General features: G+C 36.0%; 1 protein-coding gene across 8 annotated transcripts in view; it reads right to left on the bottom strand.

The window, feature by feature from the left end:
• The window catches only part of LOC136026083 (paxillin-like), a 147,575-nt gene that overhangs the window by 110,896 nt on the left and 9,975 nt on the right, over positions 1-26,704 (bottom strand). For 6 of the 8 annotated variants that reach the window (XM_065702282.1, XM_065702280.1, XM_065702283.1 and 3 more), the window contains exon 2: positions 12,812-12,919. The exons of 1 other annotated variant lie outside the window; for it this stretch is intronic. In XM_065702282.1, the coding sequence (XP_065558354.1) occupies positions 12,812-12,919 (108 nt within the window). Of the gene's footprint in view, positions 1-12,811; positions 12,920-15,761; positions 15,893-26,704 lie in introns of those variants that run through there. One more of the 8 variants, XM_065702284.1, reaches the window with a different exon arrangement.

The following is a 26,704-nucleotide window of genomic DNA, read 5'->3' on the forward strand; positions in this document are numbered from 1 at the left end:
TAAAGTCCACTCACCCCCCCCCCTTCCATTCCAAAAGATTTTCTATGATTTTCGACTTAGAGAAAGGGTATAATCAAAGCTTTTAAAAGACGCAAGCAATCACAAACATCATATTAATATCCAATTTTGATGAAATCAATACTATTTTCAGTTTACCCATGGCCACGATAAAAGCTTTTTTGTTGGGGATGGGCAAGCCTGACAGTTTTAGAGAAGAGGGAAGGGACCCTGAAAAATGCTTTTTTTTGTCAAGATTTTTTATTGGGCCACATCATTTTTTTTCTGAAGGTCACAAAACTTGGCAATGGGGATAGATTAGGTTTTCCCGGGAGGATGAAGGTAAATCTGTGTATAATCCTACCCCCTCCCTGTAGTCACCAAAGGGTACATGATTCCTAGTCTGCTACGTATAAGGAAAGTAATTGAAGAATCGGTACACAAAATTAAATGACGCAAATAAACTTAGTCTCAAATTACGAGAAGTAAAAACGATATTGAAATTCCAAGTTGGGAAGGATGCCAGTTGGACCAGATTCGTCGCATTCTAGCTAAATAATTAGACTTCATCAATATTTGTAAAACTTGAACGTGTAGGCAGGTACGAAGTTTTGGAGCGGGCAAATACTTTCCGAAAATGCATAGATTAAAAATGTGCCAATTATGTAGGGTATAGATCAATTAATTAAATTTAAAAAATTCAACTGAAAGTAAGGAACAGTAGTAAAACTAAAGTAGTAATTATTCCGAAAACGAGGGGGAGCTGCCCCGTACTCAATCCCTCACTCGTCATGCTAAAGTCGTTTAGTACTGCAAAAAAGCTTCTTGCTCTGATTAAACGGCCTTTGCGTTACAGGAGTTGTTCTTAAACAATCGGGACAAAAAGTCAAACATTACCGTAAGAGTTAGGTATCGAAGAGGGGGCAGCCACCCCTTCATAGAAGGAATAATTTATTTTCGTTTTTAATTTTAATTTTGCTTCTTACTTTCAGTTGTTTTTCAGTTGTAACAAAAAAAAACTTATTTTTTAGTTTAATTCCTGATCGTTTTTCAAATAATACCTGGAATTTCTCCTTCCTCTTCCATAAGAATTCCCCCTACCATGAAAATTCGTCCATGGAACCCTACTCCCTCGTAACCTCCTTCACCTCCGGATATTCCATGCTCGGTAAAAATTCTCCTTACCCTAATTTCACTAGTAGAAAGACTTGTTTTTTTTTATTTAATTTCTTATCTTTTTTCAAAACCGAAATTTTTCCCGGACCCCCCCCCCCCAAATGGAAAGTTTTGCCTGCGGAAAATTCCTCTATAGAGAATTTCTCCCGAGGAAAATTCTCCAATGGAGCATTTCTCCAACAGAAAATCCTCCCACGGAAAAATCTCTCAGACAATCAAACCCCGCTGAAAAGTTCCCCCGGAGCATCCTCACATTTAAAATTTAGTCACCAAAAGGAAAGACAAATAAATAAACGGACTTTCGTACAGAGATTCTGGCGAATTCCCCCTACGCAAAATTTTTCATGGAAAATTCACCCCCGAAAACTCCCTCCTCACAAAAATTTTCCCCCTGGAAATCCCCCCAAAAAACGGGGGAGGGTGCGGCCTTAAAAGTTTGAGAACCACTGCTCTAGTCAATTAGTCTTACTGATGCATAATTCATTTGTTTCAAACGGTAAGAACACGGGTTTATTATTAATTAAATAAAAAGAACAAGTTTTTTTTTAAATGAAAGTAAGGAGCAACATTAAAACTTAAAACGAACAGAGATTACTCCATACATGAAAGGGGCTTTCCCTCCTCAACGCCTCGCTCTTTACGCTAAAGTTTGACTCTTTCTCTTAACTCTACTTCTTAAAACAGTAAAAAAAACATTAGCGTAAAGAGCGGGGCGTTGAAGAGGGAAAGCCCCTTTCATATACGGAGTAATTTCTGTTCGTTTTAAGTTTTAATGTCGCTCCTTACTTTCATTTAAAAAAACTTGTTTTCTTTATTTAATTTCTGGACGTTTTTTAATTAATGCATGTTTTGATCTTGGCTCTCCGCACATAAATAATTAAAACGAAATTTGCATATTAATTTTTTTGGGTTGAATGGCTTTCTCATAGTTTTAATCGGAAGTTTTGAGAAAAAAGGAGCGAGGGAGGAAGCCTAGTTGTCCTCAAATTTTTTGATTACTTAAAAAGGCAACTAGAACTTTTAATTTTTTACGAACATTTTCATTAGTAAAAAATATACGTAATTTACGAATTAACTACGTAACGAGCTTCTATATTCGTATGTTTTTATTGCGTATATGAGGGGGTTCACCCCTCGTCGATACCTCGCTCTTTACACTGAAGCTTAAATTCTGCCCAATTCCTTAAAAACGAACCTTGAATCACAAAGGCTGTAGAATAAATAGTTGAAATTACTAAAAAAAACTTTAGCATAAAGAGCGAGGTATTACGAGGAGGTAAACCCCTCATATGTGTAATAACTTCTGCTCGTTTTAAATTTTAATGCTGCTCCTCACTTTCAGTAGAAAAAAACTTTTCATATTTATTTTTTCATTGTTCTTTTTTTATTAATGCTAAAAAATCTTGCACCCCCTTCATTGAAAGTCTCTTCCCAATTGAGAAGTTTTTCCATGGAGGGATCCTTCCATGTAACCCCCCCCCACCTCAACTCTCCCTAACAAACCAAAAATCCCCCTGAAAACGTCCGTACACTTCCCAGTAACCATTACTATATGTAAACACAGGTCAAAGTTTGTAACTTGCAACCCCTCCCACGGGGACTGCGGGGGAGTAAGTCGTCCCCAAAGACATAGTTATTAGGTTTTTCGACTATGGTGAATAAAATGGCTATCTCAGAATTTTGATTCGGTGACTTTGGGGAAAAACGAGCGTGGGAGGGGGCCTAAGTGCCCTCCAATTTTTTGGTCACTTAAAAAGGGCACTAGAACTTTTAATTTCCGTTAGAATGAGCCCTCTCGCGACATTCTAGGACCACCGGGTCTATAGGATCACCCCTGAAAAAAAAACTCGGCAAAAAATGCGAAATTCCACATTCTTGTAGATAGGAGCTTGAAACTCCTACAATGAGGTTCTCTGATACGCTGAATCTGATGGTGTGATTTTCGTTAAGATTGTATGACTTTTGGGTGGTGTTTTAACCTATTTTCTAAAATGAGGCAAATTTTCTCAGGCTCGTAGCTTTTGATAGGTAGGACTAATCTTGATGAAAGTTATATATTTAAAATCAGCATTAAAATGCGATTTTTTATGTAATTACACAAAAAAAAACTAGTTTTTCTAACTGAAAGTAAGGAGCGACATTAAAACTTAAAACGAACAGAAATTACTCCCTATATGAAATGGGTTGTCCCCTCCGCAATCCCTCGCTCTTTACGCTAAAATTTGACTCTTTGCCACAATTCTACTTTTTAAAACAATTAAAAGCTTTAGCGTAAAGAGCGAGGCGTTGAGGAGGGGACAATCCCTTTCAAATACGGAGTAATTTCTGTTCGTTTTAAGTTTTAATGTCGCTCCTTACTTTCAGTTAGAAAAACTAGTTTTTTTTTATGTAATTTCTGAACGTTTTTGAATTAATGCATGTTTGATTTTGTCTCTCCACACATAAATTATTAAAATGAAATTTACATTTTAATTCCTTTTTTGGCTAAATGGCTTTCTCTTAGTTCTGATCAGACGATTTTGAGAAATAAAGGATGGGGAAGGAGGCCTAGTTGCCATGCAATTTTTCGGTTACACAAAAAGGCAACTATAAATTTTAATTTTTAACGAATTTTTTTATTAGTAAAAAATATACGTAACTTAAGAATTAACTTACGTAACAAACTTTTATATTCTTAAATTTTTATTATGTATGTGAGGGGGTTTGTACCCTCGTTGATACCTCGCTCTTTACACTAAATCGTAAGTTTTGTGCCGATTCTTTAAGAATGACCCCTGAATCAGAAAGGCCGTAGAATAAATAGTTGAAATTACTAAAAATACTATAGCATAAAGAGCGAGGTATTTATCTCCTCCTAAATACCTCGCTCTTTATGCTAAAGTATTTTTAGAACCCTTCATATGCGTAATAATCTCTGTTCGTTTTAAGTTTCAATGCTACTCCTTGCTTTCAATTGAAAAAACTTTTCCATGTTTATTTTTTCATTGTTTTTTTTATAGTAATTTTAGAAAATCCTGCGCCCTTTTCATTGAATTTCTGTTCCCCCATGACATATTTCTCCAGGGAAAGATCCTCCCACATAGCCCCCTCTCCTTAACACCACCCCCAAAACCAAAAAACAAATCCCCTGAAAACGACTTTACACTTCCCAATAACCATTATCAAACAGTTCGTGGTAACGAACTGTAGTAAGGAGCGACCCGGCTCAATAGTAACCAAAACTCTAAAAAATGGAATTTTGGTACCAATAGCTACATCAAAAGAATCGCATTTTAATGCTGATTTTAAATATATAAGTTTCATCAAGTTTAATTATACCCATCAAAAGTTAAGAGCCTGAGAAAATTTGCGTTATTTTAGAAAATAGGGGGAAACACCCCCTAAAAGTCATTGAATCTAAACAAAAATTACACCATCAGATTCAGCGTATCAGAGAACCCTACTGTAGAAGTTTCAAGCTCCTATGTACAAAAATGTGGAATTTTCTATTTTTTGCCAGAAGGCAGATCACGGATGCGTGTTTATTTGTTTGTTTGTTTGTTTTTTTTTTTTTTTTTTTTTTTTTTTTTTTTTTTTTTTTTTTTTTTTTTTTTTTTTTTTTTTTTTTTTTTTTTTTTTTTTTTCCCAGGGGTGATCGTATCGACCCAGTTGTCCTAGAATGTTGTGAGAGGGCTCATTCTAACGGAAATGAAAAGTTCTAGTGCCTTTTTAAGTGACCAAAAAAATTGGAGGGCACCTAGGCCCCCTCCCACGCTAATTATTTTCCCAAAGTCAACGGATCAAAATTCTGAGATAGCCATTTTATTCAGCATAGTCGAAAAACCTTGTAACTATGTCTTTGGGGATGACGTACTCCCCCAGAGTCCCCGTGGGAGGGGTTAAAAGTTCAAAACTTTGACCAGTGCTTGCATATAGTAATGGTTATTGGGAAGTGTACAGGCGTTTTAAGGAGGATTTTTTGGTTGGAGGCAGGGGTTTTGAAGAGGGGGATATGCTGGGGGAACTTTCCATCGAGGAATTTGTCATGGGGGAAGAAAATTTCTATGAAGGGAGCGCATGATTTACTAGCATTACTTAAAAAAAAACAATGAAAAATTAAATATGAAAGTTTTTTTTTCAGCTGGAAGTAAGCAGCAGTATTAAAACTTAAAACGAACATAAATTATTACCCATATGAGGGGCTCACCTCCTCCTAATACCTTGCTCTTTACGCTAAAGTATTTTTAGTAATTTCAACTATTTATTCTAGGACTTTTGTGATTCAGGGGTCATTCTTATTGAATTGGGACAAAATTTAAGCTTTAGTGTAAAGAGCGAGGTACTGACGAGGGGGCGAACCCCCTCATATATGTAATAAAAACATGAGAATAAAAAAAGTTCTTTACGTAAGCTAATTTATAAGTTACGTATATCTTTTACTTATAAAAAGATTCGTAAAAAATTAAAAGTTCTAGTTGCCTTTTTAATTAACCGTAAATCGGAGGGCAACTAGGCTTCCTTCCCCGCTCTTTTTTTCTCAAAATCATTCGATCAAAATTATGAGAAAGCCATTTAGCCAAAAAAAATAAATATACAAATTTCGTTTTAATTATTCCTCTGCGGACCGCCAAAATCAAAAATTCATTGATTCAAAAACGTTCAGATATTAAATAAAAAAACGAGTTTTTTAAATGAAAGTAAGGAGCGACATTAAAACTTAAAACGAACAGAAATTACTCCGTATATGAAAGGGGCTTTTCCTTTTCAACGCCCCGCTCTTTACGCTGAAGTTTTTTACTGTTTTAAAATGTAGAGTTAAGAGAAAGAGTCAAACTTTTGCGTAAAGAGCGGGGCGTTGAAAAGGAAAAGCCCCTTTCATATACGGAGTAATTTCTGTTCGTTTTAAGTTTTAATGTCGCTCCTTACTTTCATTTAAAAAACTTGTTTTTTTTATTTAATTATATGTAAACACTGGTCGAAGTTTGTAACTTGCAGCCCCTCCCCCAGGGACTGTGGGGGAGTAAGTCATTCCCAAAGACATAGTTATTATGGTTTTTGACTATGCTGAACAAAATGGCTATCTCAAAATTTTGATCTGTTGACTTTGGAGAAAAAATGAGCGTGGGAGGGGGCCTAGGTGCCCTCCAATTTTTTTGGTCACTTAAAAAGGGCACTAGAACTTTTCATTTCCAATAGAATGAGCCCTCTTGCAACATTCTAGGACCACTTGGTCGACACGATGACCCCTGGGGAAAAGAAAAAAAAAAAAAAAAAAACAAATAAACACGCACCCGTGATTTGTCTTCTGGCAAAAAATACGAAATTCCACATTTTTGTAGATAGGAGTTTGAAAATTTTGCTATATGGTTCTCTGATACGCCGAATGCGATGGTGTGATTTTCGTTAAGATTGTGTGACTTTTAGGGGGTGTTTTCCCCTATTTTCTAAAATAAGACAAATTTTCTCAGGCTCGTAACTTTTGATGACAAAGACCAAAATTGATGAAACTTATATATTTAAAATCAGCATGAAAATCCGATTCTTTTGATGTATACTTTAGCATCAAAATTCTATTATATAAAGTTTCGTTTACTATTGAGCCGGGTCGCTCCTTACTATAGTTCGTTACTACGAACTGTTTGAAAGAAAATAATTCGGTATTTCGGGGCTTCTGACATTATTACTCCTTTGCTAAAGTTAGGCTCAAAATTGGAAAAGGATTATATTTTTTCTCTGGGCCCCTTCCACCTCTTAGTTCGTTTATTTTCCCGCTAGTTTTCACCCGTTTTCGCTTTATAGTTGTGTTATCTCTTAGCAGTTCTTTCGTTAGTTGAGTTATGGTTGTGGTATATATTTTTTATCGCTCGTATAGTTGTGTTATTTTCAAATTATACTCCATAATAGAGAGGCTCCGAACACCCAGCATTGTATATTAAGCTCTGAATTTGACGTTTTTTTTCTAACGTGACCAGATTCGTCCTGCGCCCTGCGCCCTTTTCATTGAATTTTTCTTCCCCCATGACATATTTCTCCAAGGAAAGATCCTCCCACATAGCCCCCTCCCCTCAACCCTACCCCAAAACCAAAAAAATCCCCCTGAAAACGTCTGTACACTTCCCAATAACCATTATTATATGTAAGCACTGGTCGAAGTTTGTAACTTGCAGCCCCTCCCCCAGGGACTGTGGGGGAGTAAGTCATCCCCAAAGACATAGCTATTATGGTTTTCGACTATGCTGAACAAAATGGCTATCTCAAAATTTTGATCCGTTGACTTTGGGAAAAAAATTAGCGTGGGAGGGGGCCTAGATGCCCTCCATTTTTTTTGGTCACTTAAAAAGGGCACTAGAACTTTTCATTTCCGTTAGAATGAGCCCTCTTGCGACATTCTAGGACCACTTGGTCGATACGATGACCCCTGGGGAAAAGAAAAAAAAAACAAATAAACACGCACCCGTGATTTGTCTTTTGGCAAAAATACAAAATTCCACATTTTTGTAGATAGGAGCTTGAAACTTCTACAGTAGGGTTCTCTGATACGCTGAATCTGATGGTGTCATTTTCGTTAAGATCCTACGACTTTTAGGGGATGTTTCCCCCTATTTTCTTAAATAAGGCAAATTTTCTCAGGCTCGTAACTTTTGATGGGTAAGACTAAACTTGATGAAACTTATATATTTAAAATCAGCATTAAAATGAGATTCTTTTGATGTAGCTATTGATATCAAAATTCAATTTTTTAGAGTTTTGGTTACTATTGGGCCGGATCGCTCCTTACTACAGTTCGTTACCACGAACTGTTTGACTATTGGTGTCAAAATTCCATTTTCTAGAGTTTCGGTTACTATTGAGCCGGGTCGCTCCTTACTTTACCGCGAACTGTTAGATTATTATAGTTATACGTTTTTTTTTTATTCTGGAAGAGCAGCATTCTAAGAGAAGGAGATTATGAGCCTGGACCAGATTTTATACATTGTTGTTCTAAGCTATAACAAATCGAAACAATTTAAAGCGTGGGATACAACTAAATTGGACGGAGGTTCCTTTGAGAGGAGTGGGCACTCCAAAACGTGAAGTGACTTGCAAGAAACTAATAACAAATAATCAGTAAATTTTTACGGCAAATGTGCCTGTTCAGAGCATCCGAGGGTAAGGGATAACAACCCGATGAAATTCTTTCTGAAAACTACATCTGTTACTACAAGCTCTAGTAAGTCGTTTGAGACTGATAAGACAGGCGGACACTAATTTTTACATCATCCTACTTAACACTTTCGCTTTGACAAAGAAATCCCAAAGATTTAAAGTCAATTTGATAGTATAATCTAGCCAAGTCTGAACAACTTTATCCTCCTCTTCCTCCCCCTATTCTTTCCTGTCTTTCCTCGCTTTTTTCTATTTTTTTTAAATAAATTTGTTCTTTTTCGAACTGCCCCCCCCATCCAAATAAATTCCTGGGTATACGCCTTAATCGTAATCTAAAGATAAATGTTCGCCCGGTGAAGGCACACAGGTCGTATACAGACTCGGATTAAACCAAAGTGTTCATAATAAATGAAGAGCCATCGCTTAGTTGCTTACATCAAGATTTGTTTCTGGCTTCGCCTTTGGATATGGATTAATACTACCAGTTTCCTCTCTCCACGAAAAAGCTTAAAATTAGATTGAATATTTCATCGCGTGGCAGAGCATAGGGTTGGCGATGGCTTTAAAGGAATAGCCCTTCATCCACCCCTGAAAAGCGTCAAAAATACTAAGAACCCACAGAAGATGCTATTTTCTTAAACACCCGACCCCAAGGAAAAGTGTTCCGAGGCCTCACCCCAATATGTCCTCCAGTACCTGCCATGTGCCCATCAATCTGCCAACACATAAACAGCTTTTGTAATTCATAAACTTTGCCAAGTTTCTTAATGCTTTAAACTAGACAGTTCACAAATAATCTTCTAATCAGCCTTAATCTCTTGGCATAATTAAATATGTACGCTGGAGAAAATTCGACCAGAATCACGTTCATGTGACTCACATGATATCCTTCTAAGGCAACAACTACTTTATATGGTTGTGCATATAGTAGACAAAACACGTTTCATTTCTTCAATGAAGCACCAGAGGTTGCCATATATGGATCCTTATCAAAAAAATATATAGTCATACCATATTTTCGTATAAATTAAGCAACAAAACATACACACAATAAAGGAACTGCATCCTATTTTACAAATGACATTTTATGAGGAATCTAGATACGAGGGAGCTGCCGGGCCAACCCCCATTTCTTTGCGAAAAAGTATAACTTTTTTCATCATAAAAACTGTCTCCTATTCCAAATGTATAACAACAAAAGTAACCAACTACTAATTAAAACCTATTTAACGCAAGAATGTAAAATGATCTAGGACTAATTAGCTAAAAATAATTCACCGATCACAATCAAGCTTGCATTATTACGAGCCTTAGTCAATATGTTTACTTAGCAATCGCGACACCACTGTTAGGCTTTGAAAATGATTAAATAATAAAAAAAAATTTAACTGAAAGTAAGGAACGACATTGAAAACTTAAAACGAACAGAAATTACTTCGTATATGAAAGGGGCTGCTTCCTCACCAACGCCCCGCTCTTTACGCTAAAGTTTGACTCTTTCTCTCAACTCTTCTTTTTAAAACAGTAAAAAACTTTAGCGTAAAGAGCGGGGCGTTGGTGAGGAAGCAGCCCCTTTCATATACGAAGTAATTTCTGTTCGTTTTAAGTTTTAATGTCGCTCCTTACTTTCAGTTAAAAAAACTTGTTTTTTTTTTTATTTAATTTCTGAACGTTTTGAATCAATGCATGTTTTGAATTTGGCTCTCCGCAGAGGAATAATTAAAACGAAACTTGTAGGTTTATTTTTTTGGGCTAAATGTCTTTCTCATAATTTTCATCGAACGATTTTGAGAAAAAAGAGCGGGGGAGGAAGCCTAGTTGCCCTCCGATTTTTTGGTTATTTGAAAAGGCAACTAGAACTTTTAATTTTTTACGAATCTTTTTATTAGTAAAAGATATACGTAACTTATACGTAAAGAAGTTTTGTATTCTCATGTTTTTATTACATATATGAGGGGTTCGCCCCCTCGTCAGTACCTCGCTCTTTACACTAAAGCTTAAATTGTAACCCAATTCATTAAGAATGACCCCTGAATCACAAAAGCCGTAGAATAAACAGTTGAAATTACTACAAATGCTTTAGCGTAAAGAGTGGGGTATTAGGAGGAGGTGAGCCCCTCATATGGTAATAATTTCTGTTCGTTTTAAGTTTTAATGCTGCTCCTTACTTCCAGCTAAAAAAAACTTTTTCATATTTATTTTTTCATTGTTTTTTTTAAATAATGCTAGTAAATACTGCGCTCCCTTCATGGAAATTTTCTTCCACCATGACAAATTCCTCGATGGAAAGTTCCCTCAGTCTATCCCCCTCTTCTCAACCCCTCCCCCAACCAAAAAATCTATATATATCTCCTGAAATCGCCTGTACACTTCCCAATAACCATTACTATATGTAAGCACTGGTCTAAGTTTGTAACTTGTAGCCCCTCCCACTGGGACTGTGGGGAAGTAAGTCGTCCCCAAAGACATAGTTATAAGGTTTTTCGACTACGCTGAATAAAATGGCTATCTCAGAATTTTGATCCGTTGACTTTGGGGAAATAATTAGCGTGGGAGGGGGCCTAGGTGCCCTCTAATTTTTTGGTCACTTAAAAAGGGCACTAGAACTTTTCATTTCCGTTAGAATGAGCCCTATCGCAACATTCTAGGACAACTGGGTCGATACGATCACCCCTGGGGAAAAAAAACAAAAACAAACAAACAAATAAACACGCATCCGTGATCTGCCTTCTGGCAAAAAATACAAAATTCCACATTTTTGTAGATAGGAGCTTGAAACTTCTACAGTAGGGTTCTCTGATACGCTGAATCTGATGGTGTTTCTTTAAGATTCTATGACTTTTGGGGGGTGTTTCCCCCTATTTTCTAAAATAACGCAAATTTTCTCAGGCTCGTAACTTTTGATGGGTAAGACTAAACTTGATGAAACTTATATATTTAAAATCAGCATTAAAATGAGATTCTTCTGATGTAGCTACTGGTATCAAAATTTCATTTTTTTGAGTTTTGGTTACTACTGAGCCGGGTCGCTCCTTACTACAGTTCGTTACCACGAGCTGTTTGAAAGGGCTGCCTTCAGTAACGACTCTTTCACATTGGCTAAGTAGGGCTATGCCACAGTCAACCCCTCACTGCAGTACGAAATCTTATTACTTAAAGTGAACTAGAACTCACTATTCCCCTCGGTTGAGATCCCCAAATATTTTCCTGACACCGGTTCGATTTGGTGAGAACTAGAAAAATAAACACTGTCCGTTACTCCCAAGAACAATATGACATTTTAGGTTTTATTAGATAAAGGGTAGAACCTTGTGTACAACAGTTCTTAGACATGTAGAAATTGATAGTAAAATTTCCATCAAGATTGTCGTCACTTTTTCGGTCATTTTCCTCGACCTTTCTACAGTTACGCAACCAAAAACCAACCAAATTTTTTTTTTAATGTTTCAGTTACTTTCTTTAATCGTGACTACATGAAATACATAATAAAGCTTTATCAAACATAGGCAATAAGCATAGGGAGGATACCTTTGTCCCCCTTCTCCACGAGGTATCATGATTTTCATATTTCCCCACAAGTTGACCTTGTTCATAAATAATTCACTGGAGAAATGAGGATGAACAGATGGATTATAACCAGCAAGTATGCACGAAGAATAATTTCTTATGTTTCGGCATTTTCAAGGAAGCGGGAGCCCAAATTCCGGTACCTACTACATTAAAACCACAGAGAAGCTGGAAAAATGTCTCAATTCGTCACAGCATAGGACCGACAACAGAGAAAAGCGAGTAAGAAAATAACAAGAAAGTACTCTTTTGGAGCAAGTCTCCCCAACTTTTTACATTTGAACCAGAGTGGACTGCCGTCTGAACACAGAAATACTAGTTCCATCTTCTTTATGGGGTTTAATATCGGTTAATTTCTCTAAATTCGGAAAAGACTACAAACAAAGCATGTTATAGGCTACGCCATTTTCAAGAAATGTTTGTCGCTTGACACAAGTTTTTTAATTACTTTAAAATTAGGAATATATGTCCTCCATCCACCAATAACATACCAGCCCGAGACTATAAGAAAATGAAGCGTGCAGCCACCCAAGCATTCGGTTTATTATTTCTTCACAATATTTCAATAAAATCCAAACATTTAACAACCTCTTAAGGCTTAAACGAGCTGGGTTCTAATAAGAGGCCGCACTGTAAGCGAACTCACGCACACCGAAGGCTAAAGGAAACATAGGGGAGGGGGAGGGAGGCGTTTTGTATCACAGAAGAAAAACTCGCAGCATGCTTGAAAGTTGAGGGAAAAAACAATCTAGTAGACTAAAGATAGACCGGACACATGCTCTCGATATGGAATGTATCACAGGTCATATCCAGCCTACAGGTAATAGTTTAATGATCCTTGTTTTGAAGGTCTTCGGGAAACATTAAAACGATTGCAATAGGCATAAAACCAGGTGAGGGTTAGCGCATTCCACCAAAAGTGTTAAGTAAACTCTGACGAACTTACATCCGGGTGCTTGACAATCCTTCCTAGTAAGCCTATAAGGCTGATAAGTTGAAGAAGGATCGAAATGTCCATACATTGTCCTATCCATAGCCATCTTGTTCACAAACACTAAAAGAATGCCAATAAGCAAAGACTTTTTATCAGCCTACAGTCCTAATCTCCAAAGGCTAATTCTATATTCGCTCCGTGTTTTGAAAACAAACAAGCCTAGGCAATAAGAAGGAAAAAACAACATGTAACCTGCCAAATAATATATAGGTAATCAGATGGGATAAATGAGAAATGTGGCCTAATTATGTGAGCTTCAAGGTAGGCCTAGCCAGGTCATTACTAAGAATGTAGCAAAAGAGAATTTATATTTTCTAGTCTAAAATTAATCCGTCAAAAATTAATCTGCGAGTATTCGAATTTTTAGTAAACCCTAATTTCCGCTTAGAATAACCAGCGAAGCCAGTAGAAATCTCAGCGCAAAAAGGGGAAGGAAGAAACAATCCTCCACAACGATTCATCACAGGACGATCCCATAAAAGGTAAGGAGAAAATGTTTGAACCAAATTAGGGGTTAGTTCAGACACACTAGTAAACAGTTTCCCATCCTGTAAAAACCATTGCTTATCCCGGTAAAATGTGTTTTTGCTTCTTTTTTTTTTACAAATAAAAACAAGGTCATAGTAACCACTGTTCAACAATGTATTTGCAATTATCTAAACTGTCTCTGTTTTGAAAAAAAATGTGGATATAAAAGAAGAAGAAGATAGCAAATCAGCCACGTATTGCATTAGAACACATACCTGCAGTGCAAAATGCACTTGCTTATATGGCATATCCTATTCTAATTTCAGATGTATCAATTATCGGTCGCTACTCTCTTTGATATTCTAAAGAAGGTAGCCAATCAACAAGAATAAAATTTTCAGTGATTTCCATAAATTGCTAATTCTATAAATTGCCAATTCTTAATTAATTCCATAAATTGCTAATTCTACCAGTTGCTAATAAATTTGAGCTGATACTAGCTCTACTGTTTTCTTCAAAATAATGAAAAATACATGTCTTGGAAACCAATTGTAAACTGCCCTTTTTTTAGATCAAACCGTTTTACTACCGAGTTAGAACTTACCACAAAATGTGGAAAATAGGAATATTGATGCTTCAAATAGTTTGTTCCATTTGAATGGCATTTTCACATCTGAGTTTAAAGCTCCCCAAAAAGGAAATAGATTAACTATATTGCCCACAAAGAGAGAAACAATTCAAAGAAATCAGAAATCCCTACATAAAGTTCTTCGTCACCAAAAATCCCTTTAATTTTCCAATAGCTTGCTTATGATTATTTTGATCTTTGAAGCGAATTCGACTCTATTAGAGCTTGTGATAGCCTTTTTGAAAATAAATATTATCTTATCCTAATATTATCTTATCATATCTACCAAAAGATATTTTCAGAGACTTCTGTTAGTTTAGAGGCATTTAAGTTGGAATTTTAAGGATTGTTATTTTAATAAGATTCTTATACTCTAAATTTAGATTCTGGCCTTTCTTTTAAAGGCCAAAAATAAATTCAAGGACAATTTTAGGCAGATTTGAACACTTTTAGAGCAAATTGGTAGTCGCCCTGCCACTTGAAAATGCAAGGCAAGACCTATGGCTACGCACGTGCTAGTTGCATTCCCCTTTAGACTATGGTAACTTGTGTCAATTTGAAGTTCTAGGCTTGACCTAGTCTGATTATAGTATATCTTCATTTTATGGTTTCAAAAAGGCTAGGTAACACAAAACTAATAAAAATTCTACAATTTTTGTTCAGCATGTTCGACAAAAAAAAAACTCAGTTTACCAGTTTGTTTGGTAAAAAATCTTTTGATCAAACTACTGTAGAGAAATATAAATGTATATTTCGATACTTATATTTTATATTCTATATTTATATTTTTGTATTTGTCTACAGTAAGTCAAACAAAGAAGTAGTCTTACTTGGCAACACTGGGTGTCAGAGAATGCAAGCGTCCTCAGTAAAAAACATTAAAGCTTAGTTTTAAGTCACAATATACTTTAACAGTGATAATTGAGAGACACATACCCTTCCTCCAAATTTCAAAAACAGAATTATGATTTTCAAAACCCTCCAAAAAAATAAACCTATCTATTGTATTTGTTCAATAATTTGAATTATTGTGTCGAAATGATTTTAAGCTAGTACAGTCTCCGAACAAAAAAAAATAAATTAAATAATAAAATAACCTTAAGGTAAGACCTTTAAGGTGATTTTGGGCTAAAACTTAGTTTCACTCTCCTAACCCGACTGCTTTGCGAGAAAACAAGAAGCACAAAATCTAGGATTTAATATTTGGCATTTTTACTTAGTAAAATTTAAATCCTTTAATAGCCAATCTAATTGACTTCAGTGACACCAATTCCCAAAAATATGGGGGGGTAGTTTATTTCTCGTAATCCAGGGGGATTTGTTTTTGCCTTTTTTCAATGAAAATACAAAAAAAGGTATTCTTCAATAAAAATATCAAAAAAATGTTTTTCGAAATCCAGAAAAAGCAAATTCCCCTCCTACCCTCTCCCCTAGTTGGTGCCACTGCATGATTTTACATTTATCTTAAAACAAAAGCGAAAAATTTACCTACTGAACTTTTTTAATAAAGTATATTTTTTTTTACAAAACAGCATCCATATTAGGCTATATTTAACGAAATATAATTTTTAGTTAGTCTCGCGCAATCTAGGATAAAACCTAAATAACATTTATCTTTTTATTTAGTATAATATGATTCCTATCAATAGCAAGGCAGTATGGTTTACATTTAATTTAAAGTATAAGGATAAAAATCCTTTAAGTTTTGTTTAACGCCAACCAGTATTCATATCAGATTATTATTATATCAGAATAGCTTAATGAGCCCTTAAAAATCTACAAAGCTAAAAAAAGAAAACAACAAACCTTTTAAAAGCGAACTGTACAAACTACCACACAAAACTGAAGGTCATCACTTTAATAACAAACTTTGCATAATGCACCATGAGCGTCTGACTCTCATATGAGAAAACCGTCAGAAAAAAAGAACTGTCACATCAAGCTGAATTTTTCTCCATCAAACAATTACTCGTCTTAAAAGACGTGACATTAAAAAGCATATGATAAAAAAAAACAATGTATTCCTGATTTCGCGACAATTCTTTATCTAAGATACACAAAGTCCATTCCATTAAAAATCAATTAGTAAAAAAAGTTGCATCAAGTTGAGTAAAATATATCAAAACAAATATAGCCAAACCGCATACTACGGGGAGGAGAGAAAAGAGCCACAGTTAAGCATCTTTCACGCAACGTAAATAATGTTTTACTATTTGGTAGGTTCGCATAAGTATAACCTTTCAAACAGTTCGTGGTAACGAACTGTAGTAAGGAGCGACCCGGCTCAATAGTAAACGAAACTCTAAAAAACGGAATTTTGATGCTAAAAGATACATCAAAAGAATCGAATTTTCACGCTGATTCTAAATATATAAGTTTCAATCAATTTAGTCTTTGTCATCAAAAGTTAAGAGCCTGAGAAAATTTGCCTTATTTTGGAAAATAGGGGGAAACATCCCCTAAAAGTCATAGAATCTTAACAAAAATCACACCATCGCATTCGGCGTATCAGACCCTATAGCAAAAATTACAAGCTCCTATCTAAAAAAATGTGAATTTCGTATTTTTTGCCAGAAGACAAATCACGGGTGCGTGTTTTTTTTTTTTTTTTTTTTTTTTTTTTTTCCAGGGGTCATCGTATCGACCAAGTTGTCCTAGAGTGTCGCAAGAGGGCTCATTCTTACGGAAATGAAAAGTTCTAGTGCCCTTTTTAAGTGATCAAAAAAATTGGAGGGCACCTAGGCCCCCTCCCACGCTAATTTTTTTTCCAAAAGTCAACGAATTAAAATTTTGAGATAGCCATTTTATTCCGCATAGTCGAAAACCATAATAACTATGTCTTTGGGAATGACTTACTCCCCCACAATCCCTGGGGGAGGGGCTGCAAGTTACAAACTTTGACCAGTGCTTACATATAGTAATGGTTATTGGGAAGTGTACAGACGTTTTCAGGGGGATTTTTTTGGTTTGGGGGGTGGGGTTGATGGGAGGGGGCTATGTGAGAGGATCTTTCCTTGGAGGAATATGTCATGGGGGAAGAAAAATTCAATGAAAAGGGCGCAGGATTTTCTAGCATTACTATAAAAAAAAAACAATGAAAAAATAAACATGGAAACGTTTTTTCAATTGAAAGTAAGGAATAGCATTTAAATTTAAAATGAACAGAGATTATTACGCATATGAGGGGTTTTAAAAATATTTTAGCATAAAGAGCGAGGTATTTAGGAGGAGATAAATACCTCGCTCTTTATTCTAAAGTATTTTTAGTAATTTCAACTATTTATTCTACGGCCTTTTTGATTCAGAGGTCATTCTTAAAGAATTGGGACAAAACTTACGATTTAGTGTAAAGAGCGAGGTATTAACGAGGGTAAAAACCCCCCTCGTACACATAATAAAAATATAAGAATATAAAAGTTTGTTACGTAAGTTAATTCTTAAGTTACGCATATTTTTTACTAATAAAAACGTTCGTTAAAAATTAAAAGTTCTAGTAGCCTTTTTAAGTAACCGAAAAATTGGAGGGCAGCTTGGCCTCCTTTCCCACCCCTTATTTCTCAAAATCGTCTGATCAAAACTAAGAGAAAGCCATTTAGCAAAAAAAATAATAATATACAAATTTCATTTCAATAATTTATGTGCGGAGAGCCAAAATCAAACATGCATTAATTCAAAACCGTTCAGAAATTAAAAAAAAAAACTAGTTTTTTTAACTGAAAGTAAGGAGCGACATTAAAACTTAAAACGAACAGAAGTCACTCCGTATATGAAATGGGTTGTCCCCTCCGCAATCCCTCGCTCTTTACGCTAAAGTTTGACTCTTTGCCACAATTCTATTTTTCAAAACAATTAAAAGCTTTAGCGTAAAGAGCGAGGGATTGCGGAGGGGACAACCCATTTCATATACAGAGTAATTTCTGTTCGTTTTAAGTTTTAATGTCGCTCGTTACTTTCAGTTAAAAAAACTGTTTTTTTTTTATTTAATCACACTCAGACAAGTCCTTTCACTCTAGGCCGATGAAAAAATCCGTAAAACCATCATAATCATCGTTTTATATCATCAAAATCATCATCAGCAAGCAATTAAAAACGTGGAATTGAGTTGGGGATTCAAGCTCTGGTTAAGTGCCTAAGACTTTCTAGGGAAAGTTTATCGAATTTGTTTTCAAAATTTATTAGTTATCCAGAAATTCCGTTTTGTTCCAGCAGTATTAAATTTGATAACCTAACCAAAACTTACGTAACGTAAAAATGCAAGCAGAGCTCGAGTCTACTTAGCACTGCCAGTGTTACAGACAATAATTTGCTTCGTAAGATTACATAATCTAACATAAAGTCTGAAGTCATGCAAGTTTGAAAGGTTATGCGGCATAATGTCACAGAACCATCAAAATAGTTTAAGGGCATCCAAGTTGTCAAAATGGCAAAGGTGGGATATCTCAGGAAAGGAATGGAGCATTAAGTTGAAACTGTCAAGAAAAGATAATGGGGACGGAAAACTAGATCAAAAACACTATATGCATGCAGATTGTCAAAAAAGTGTATCAGAAATATCCAAGGAAAGGCTAAGGGTATTCAGTTGAAACTCTCACGGCTTATACTATCACTACTACTGCAACTAATACTACTATTACTGCTTCTACCACCACTACTACTACTACTATAGAACTAAACCAAAGAGTTTAAGTCCATCCGGGTTGTCAAAATGACATAGATGCAAAATCTCAGGTAATGAATAGTGCATTAAGTTGAAACTCAGGGAAAGTTGAGGGGCACGCAGAACTAAATGAAAAGGCACTACGTGCACGCTGGTTGTCAAAATGGCGGATGAGTAATATCTCGGGAACGACTGAGGCTATTAAGTTGAAACTTCCAGGTTTAATACAACTAATACTGTGATTACTACTACGGAACTAAATAAAGAGATTTGAAGTACATGTAGGTTGTCAAAATGGCACAGATCCGATATCAAACAGTTCGTGGTAGCGAACTGTAGTAAGGAGCGACCCGGCTCAATAGTAAACGAAACTCTAAAAAACGGAATTTTGATGCTAAAAGATACATTAAAAGTATTAGATTTTCATGCTGATTTTAAATATATAAGTTTTATCAAATTTAGTCTTTGTCATCAAAAGTTACGAGCCTGAGAAAATTGCCTTATTTTGGAAAATAGGGGGAAACACCCCCTAAAAGTCATAGAATCTTAACGAAAATCACGCCATCGCATTCAGCGTATCAGAGAACCCTATAGCAAAAATTTCACGGCAATGAAAAGTTCTAACGCCCTTTTTAAGTGACCGAAAATATTGGAGGGCACCTAGGCCCCCTTCCACGCCCATTTTTTCCCCAAAGTCAACCAATCAAAATTTTGATATAGCCATTTTGTTCCGTATAGTCGAAAACCATAACAACTATGTCTTTGGGGATGACTTACTCCCCCACAGTTCCTGGGGGAGGGGCTGCAAGTTACAAACTTTGACCAGTGTTTACATACAGTAATGGTTATTGGGAAGTGTACAGACGTTTTCCGGGGGATTTTTTTGGTTTGGGGTGGGGTTTAGGAGAGGGGGCAATGTGGGAGGATCTTTCCTTGGAGGAATATGTCATGGAGGAAGAGAAATTCAATGAAAAAGACGTGGAATTTTCTAGCATTACTATAAAGAAAACAATGAAAAAATAAACATGAAAAAGTTTGTTCAATTGAAAGTAAGGAGTAGCATTAAAACTTAAAACGAACAGAGAATATTACGCATATGAGGGGTTCTAAAAATGCTTTAGTATAAAGAGCGAGGTATTTAGGAGGAGATAAATACCTCGCTTTTTATGCTAAAGTATTTTTAGTAATTTCAACTATTTATTCTATGGCCTTTCTGATTCAGGGGTCTTTCTTAACGAATTGGGACAAAACTTAAGATTCAGTGTAAAGAGTGAGGTATCGACGAGGGTTGAACCCCCTCATATACGCAATAAAAACATACGAATATAGAAGTTCGTTACATAAGTTAATTCGTAAGTTTCGTATATTTTTTACCAATAAACGCGTTTGTAAAAAATTAAAAGTTCTAGTTGCTTTTTTAAGTAATCAAAAAATTGGAGGGCAACTAGGCCTCCTTCCCCACCCCTTATTTCTCAAAATCGTCTGATCAAAACTAAAAGAAAGCCATTTAGCCAAAAAAAGAATTAATATGCAAATTTCATTTTAATAATTTATGTGCGGAGAGCCAAAATCAAACATGCATTAATTCAAAAACATTCAGAAATTAAATAAAAAAAACAAGTTTTTTTAACTGAAAGTAAGGAGCGACATTAAAACTCAAAACGAACAGAAATTACTCCGTATATGAAATGGGTTGTCCCCTCCGCAATCCCTCGCTCTTTACGCTAAAATATGACTCTTTGCCACAGTTTTTAAAACAATAAAACTACTTTTTAAAACAATTAAAAACTTTAGCGTAAAGAGCGAGGGATTGCGGAGGGGACAACCCATTTCATATACGGAGTAATTTCTGTTCGTTTTAAGTTTTAATGTCGCTCCTTACTTTCAGTTAAAAAAAACTTGTTTTTTTTATTTAATCTAAGGAACAGAATAGGATAATAAGTAGAAAATTTCAAGGAAAGTTCATGTTGATATAAAACGAAATTGAAAGGCACTCTGGGCATGCAGATTGTCAAAAGGGTGTATCAGTAATATCTCAGGAACAGCTGGGGGTATTAAGTTGAAACTCTCTGTGCTACTACTATTACATATGCTCTTACTAAACTACTTCTATTGAACTAGATCCAAAGGGTTTAAGTGAATCTAGGTTGTTAAATTGGCGTAGATACAATATTTAAAGAACAGAATAGGGTATTAAGTTTTAACCTTCAGGAAAAATTGAGAGGGGGGTATAAAACTAAACCATAAGATACTATCTGCATCCACATTGTCAAAAGGGCGTATTTTAATATCCCGGTCAGATAGGGTTGTTACGGTGGAATTTTCAGAGCCACATTGGGGATGTTGAAATCAAAATTTACTATGTGCATCCGAGTTTGTCATAAAAGCGTATTTGCGATATTTCAGGGACGGCTAAAGGAAATAAATTGAAACTTTCAGGACGTGATGAAGGGGATGTTTAACTCAATGGTATTTTTAAAGGGCATATCGGCAATATCTTTGGAACGGCAAAGGGCTATAAGGTGAATCTTTTAATTGATGGTGAGGTGGACGTTGAACTAAACCAACACAAACTGTGTCTGCAGGTTGTCAAAAGGGTATATCAACAATATCTCAAGAACGGCAAAGGGTACTAAATCAAAACTTCCAGGGCTACTACAACTACTACTGCTACTGTGACTAATTATGACTACAACTGCGATTATTTATGACTGTAACTGCTTGTTACTGCTCTCATCTTTGATTAATAGCGACTGAGACTATTTGTGACTACGAATATTTAGGACTTTGACCAATTAAAACTCTGGCTAATTGCCACTGCGACTCTAACTACCTGTAGCTACGACTACTTGGAAATGTTATACGACTACACACAACTATATGATATTCCTTCCTAAAAAGTCCTGAATTTCAAACAAAATAAATGGGTAATATAGACGTTTATTTTAATACTACTTTTAACGAAGTTGATTCTCTTGATTCTTCATAAATGGTCATTGATATATAATTGCGCATCAGCTACTATTAAGGAGGAACGGTGGATCATATTCAAGGCAGGGGGGGGCAGACGTATCAAATAGGGCATTTCAATGTCCAAATTGTCTAACTCTGCATGAGCCTTCACAAAAAATAGAAAAGGATGGAGGTAGAAATTAATATCTCGCGTGTATATATATATAAAGATGTATATATAAAAACGTATATAAATATATATAAATTATGCCTAAATAAGGGTACTGCGGGGTGATCTTTGGAATTCTTTGGCCGTGACCAAGTCAGCCTCTACACCCCAGGAATACAACACCGATGTAAGAACTTAATCAGCGATTGGCGGCGTCTTATCAAGTAGTTCGTAATAACGAACTGAAAGTAAGGAGCGACTATAAGTAAGTTACTGTAAGCAAGGAGCTCGGCTCAATATTAACCAAAATTCTTAAAAAAAGGAATTTCGATAACAATAGATACACCAAAAGTGATGGCTTTTTATTTTGATTCCAAAATATATAGTTCATTAAACTCCATTTTAGTCATCAAAAGCTACAAGAATGAGAAAATTTGCCTGATTTTTGAAAAGGAGAGAAACAACCTCAAGAAGTCAAGGGATTTTAATGAACATCCCGCATCAAATTCAGCACATGAAAAAAACCTGCTGTAGAGATTCGAGCTCCTATCAACAAAACTTTGAAATTCTTCTATTTTTGCCAGAAGAAAGATCACTTATGTGTGTTTATTTGTTTTGTTTTCTCCATGGGGGAAAACAACTGGGACGATCGTACCAAACCAATAGTCCTAGAAGATTGGGAGACGAATCATTCAAAAAGAAATTAAAAGTTTAAGTTTTTAAAGAATTAAAGTCAAGCTTTTTAAGTGACCAAAAAGATTCGAAGATATCTAGCCTTTCTCCCACGCCACTTTCTTCCCCAAAGACATATCAACGAAAATTTTGGTTCAGCACAGTTGAAAGGTCCAATAACTATGCCTCTGGGGATGAAATAACCACTCATAGCTCCTGGGGAAAGGGCTGTAACTTACGCAACTTGCCCATTGTTTACATATTGTGTTTGTTATTGGGAAATATACGGAAGTTTTCCGGGGGGGTAGAGATTTTCTACGGATAGGATTTTGGGGAATTTTCAATGGAAGTTTTAAATGGGAGAGGGGGATTTCCTGGCATGATCTGAAAAACGGTCAGAAATTAAAAAAAAAACAAGTTTCTTTTCAACAGAAAGTAAGGAGCAATATTAAAACTTAAAACAAACAAAAATCATTTCGTATGTCAGGGGGGCTGCCCCTTCCTCATCCCTCGCTCTAAACACAAGGGCTATTGAATTTGAATGATGAGTATTTTTATTTTCAGACTTCAGTATAAGAAGTGAGGGATAAGAAGGTAGAAGACCCCCTCATATACGGAATAATTTCCGTTTGCTTTAAGTTTTAATCTTGTTACTTACTTTCGGTTGAACTTCTTTATTATTATTATAATTATTTGATCGCAAAGAAAAGCCTTGAAAATCTACATCGTCAACAAAACTATTCTCATTAGTCAGTTTTTGCTCTTCAATTTCACGGGCTCAACTTCAGCAAATTCAAGTTCTTTATCTATAATAATTGCTTCCAAAGCCAAATCACAAGTCAGCATCCTTCAGAGTACTCAACAGACAAACACATTATTTTCTAATAGGCTAATGTTTGCTTGCTAGTCCAAAGGAGGGGCCGGGGTCTTTATACTAGCTCTCCAATAAATTGTAAAGCAATTTTGTAATGTCTTTTTCACAGAATTGAGTTGAGAACACACGGAAAGGCACATTTTTTAGACTGACTAAGATTCTTCTTATCTTCTTATCCTTCTGAGCTCAATAAGACGTTTTATCAAACAGTTTGTGATAACGAACTGAGCGTAAGGAGTGACCTGGCTCAATAGTAACCGAAACTCTAAAGAACGGAATTTTGATACCAATAGATATATCAAAAGAATTGAATTTTTATGTTGCTTTCAAATATAAATGTTTCATCAAGTTTAGTCGTACTCATCAAAGTTACGAGTCTGAGAAAATCGAACGGAAATTCGGGCTCATTCGAACGGAAACTATAAGTTCTAGTGCACTTTTTAAGCGACCAGAGAATTGGAGGACAACTAGGACCCTTCCCACGCTCATTTTCCCCCATCAAAATTTTGAGACAGCTATTTTATTCATCAGAGTCGAAAAATCAAACAACTATGTCTTTGAGGATGACTTTCCCCACACTCCTCGGGAGAAGGGCTGCAAGTTATGAACTTTGCCCATTGTTTACATATAGTATTGGTTATTGGAAAGTATACAGACGTTTTCGCAGGAGGGGAGGGGGTTACGTAAGAGGATCTTTCCACGATGGAAGTTTTGATGAGAGAAGGGACATTTCTATGAAGGGGCGCCAGATTTCCTAGCATTATTAAGAAAAAATGGTCAGAAATCAAATAAAAAAAAACAATTTTTTTCAACTGAAAGTAAGGAGCAAAATTAAAACTTGAAACGAACAGAAATTATTACGTATATACGGGGGTTAACCCCTAGTCAATAACTCGCTCTTTACACTAAAGTTTTTTAGAACTTTCATATGAGCTATTCATTCTAATAAAAGGCCTTTGTGATTCAGGGGTCATTCTTAAAGAATTGGAACAAAATTCAAACTTTAGCGTAAAGAGCGAGGCATTGACTAAGGGGCAAATCCCCTAATATACAAAATAATTTCTGTTCGTTTTAAATTTTAATGTTACTCCTTACTTTCAGCTAAAAAAAAACTCGGTTTTATAGCACTTGGTATTTACCAAGTGACACATAGCGATCGCTATTTCTGTCTGTATGTCTGTCAGTCCTGGTTTTGTTTGTTCGGACACTTCCAGATAAGCTAGGACGATGAAAGTTGGCAGGCGTATCAGGGACCAGACCAGATAAAATTTGAAATAGCCCCTTCCCCGATTCGGCAATCTGGGGGGGGAGGAGAGTGGAAGGACGGTTAATTCGGAAAAAATTAGGTATTTTAACTTACGAACGGGTGGTCGGATCTTAATTATATTTTATATTTAGAAGGACCTCGTATCTCAGAGCTCCTAAATTAGACCTGACCAGATCCGGTGACATAGGAGGGAGTTGGAGGGGAAAACCGGAAACCTTGTAAAACGCTTGTGGAGAGATCGAGCGGAGGGATCGGGATGAAACTTGGTGGGAAGAATAAGCACAAGTCCTAGATACGTAATTGACATAACCGGACTGGATCCCCTCTCTTGTTGGGGGAGTTGGGGGGGGGGGGGATTTCCAGTGCTTTAGCAAGTTCGGTGCTTTAATGGGTGATCGGATCTTAATGAAACTTGATATATAGAACGATGTCATGTCTCAAATACTCTATTTTCATTTCGGATCGGATCCGGGAACATTGGAGGTGGAGGGGGGAAACAGGAATCTAGGAAACCGAAAATCTTGGAAAACACTTAGGGTGGAGAGATCGAGTCGAAACTTAATGGGAAGAATAAGCACAAGTTCTAGATACGTTATTGACATAACCGGTCCAGATCCGATTTCTTTGGGAAAGTTGGGGGGATTTCTAGTGCTTTGGCGAGTTCGAGAATAAGCACAAGTTCTAGATGTGTGATTGACATAACCGAACCGGGTCCAATCTCTCGTCACAAGTTCCATATGAGCTATTAGCTCTTGTTTCATTTAATTTTCTGCGATAGGGTTGGTGTTGTGATGAAGCAGAGAAGGCAGTAAACTCTAACCTAAGAAACTACGCCAAGTCTCTTTCTAGTACCCAAGGCCCTCCAAATCGTTGGGGTTAAGTCTCAGTGGGTATCAAATACAAAATATTTCTTATACTAAGCCAGGTTTGTCTGAAAAGGCAGATATAACGTGTGGTGGAGCAACTTGTCGCTAACCCGCAAAGTTATAGGACTGAGTCAGCGAAAGTTTTAGAAATGGATCTGTTTCAACCTCTACTTACTGTCATCCTCTGGATAACTGATTTTTCAATAGCTAGACAAATCTTAGCTAAACCAGGTCCAGTTCAACTAAATTCATCTCTGGGAACTTCATTTTGGTATAAAAAAAAAAAAAAGATTGCAGTCCGCTCACCCCCAAGAAAACTCTGTATTTCGCTAGCTTTGTGTACTAGTCCTAGATAGCAAAATTGTTTCAAATAGTCCAAATTTCCTACTTTAATACATAGTCGAAAATGTTTGCGACTTTTTAATTGGGCGAACTTATCATAAAAGTAAAAGAAAGTGCAAAGATGAAAGAGTTCCCCTCAGACCAGAATAGAAAGCAGGGTGAAAGCCCTGCTTTCTGAAGCTGTAGCGACCGGTGCTGATACAAAACATCCTTTGTCACTAAAAACCATGTGCATTGTGCATTCTTCCACATTGGTACATCGGCTAAGTCACACTTGTAAGAAACGTATTTTGGCGAGTCAATATGGGTGAAATCCTAAGTTTCATGGTTGAATGTCACATTCTCTGAACATGTCATCACAGATCTAATACCAATGAGCAGCGGGTTTCAATAAATGGTACAAATAATGAGGGTTTCAATAAAAGGTCAAAAATTAATTTAATTTCAACATAAAATCATCTTGAACTCTCGGATGGCAACGAAAACCGCACCACCTTTCCATCATAAGCAACGAGTAGAACAATAGGGAAGTTTTTCAATATAAAACAGTGGAATGCAACTTTGAATGAATATTTCGACCCTATATCCAAGGGCCGTCCTATATCCAGGACTTCAGAGTCCTGGTTGAATTTTCTACAAGTAATGATGCTAGGACTATTTTGAGAAATTATTTCAGTTTTAAAGATTATGTTCTAATGTGAGTTCTTATATATTCTTGTTTTCTTTTTCATTTGTTTTGCTGAGGATGGCCCTTGGATATAGAATCGAAATATTCATTGAAAGTTGCATTCCACTGTCTTATATAAAAATTGTCCTATTGTTCTAATTGTTGTTAACTCTCGGATAAAGAGATGCCTTTGTGGAAATGTTTAAAATCGAGAGAGAAGCAAGGATGAAAAATCTGCTAAAGTGACAGTAACCATGTTTGAACTCAAGACATTATATCTACT

Source organism: Artemia franciscana, chromosome 4, assembly GCF_032884065.1.
Source record: "Artemia franciscana chromosome 4, ASM3288406v1, whole genome shotgun sequence".
In the NCBI taxonomy this organism is placed as follows: domain Eukaryota; kingdom Metazoa; phylum Arthropoda; class Branchiopoda; order Anostraca; family Artemiidae; genus Artemia; species Artemia franciscana.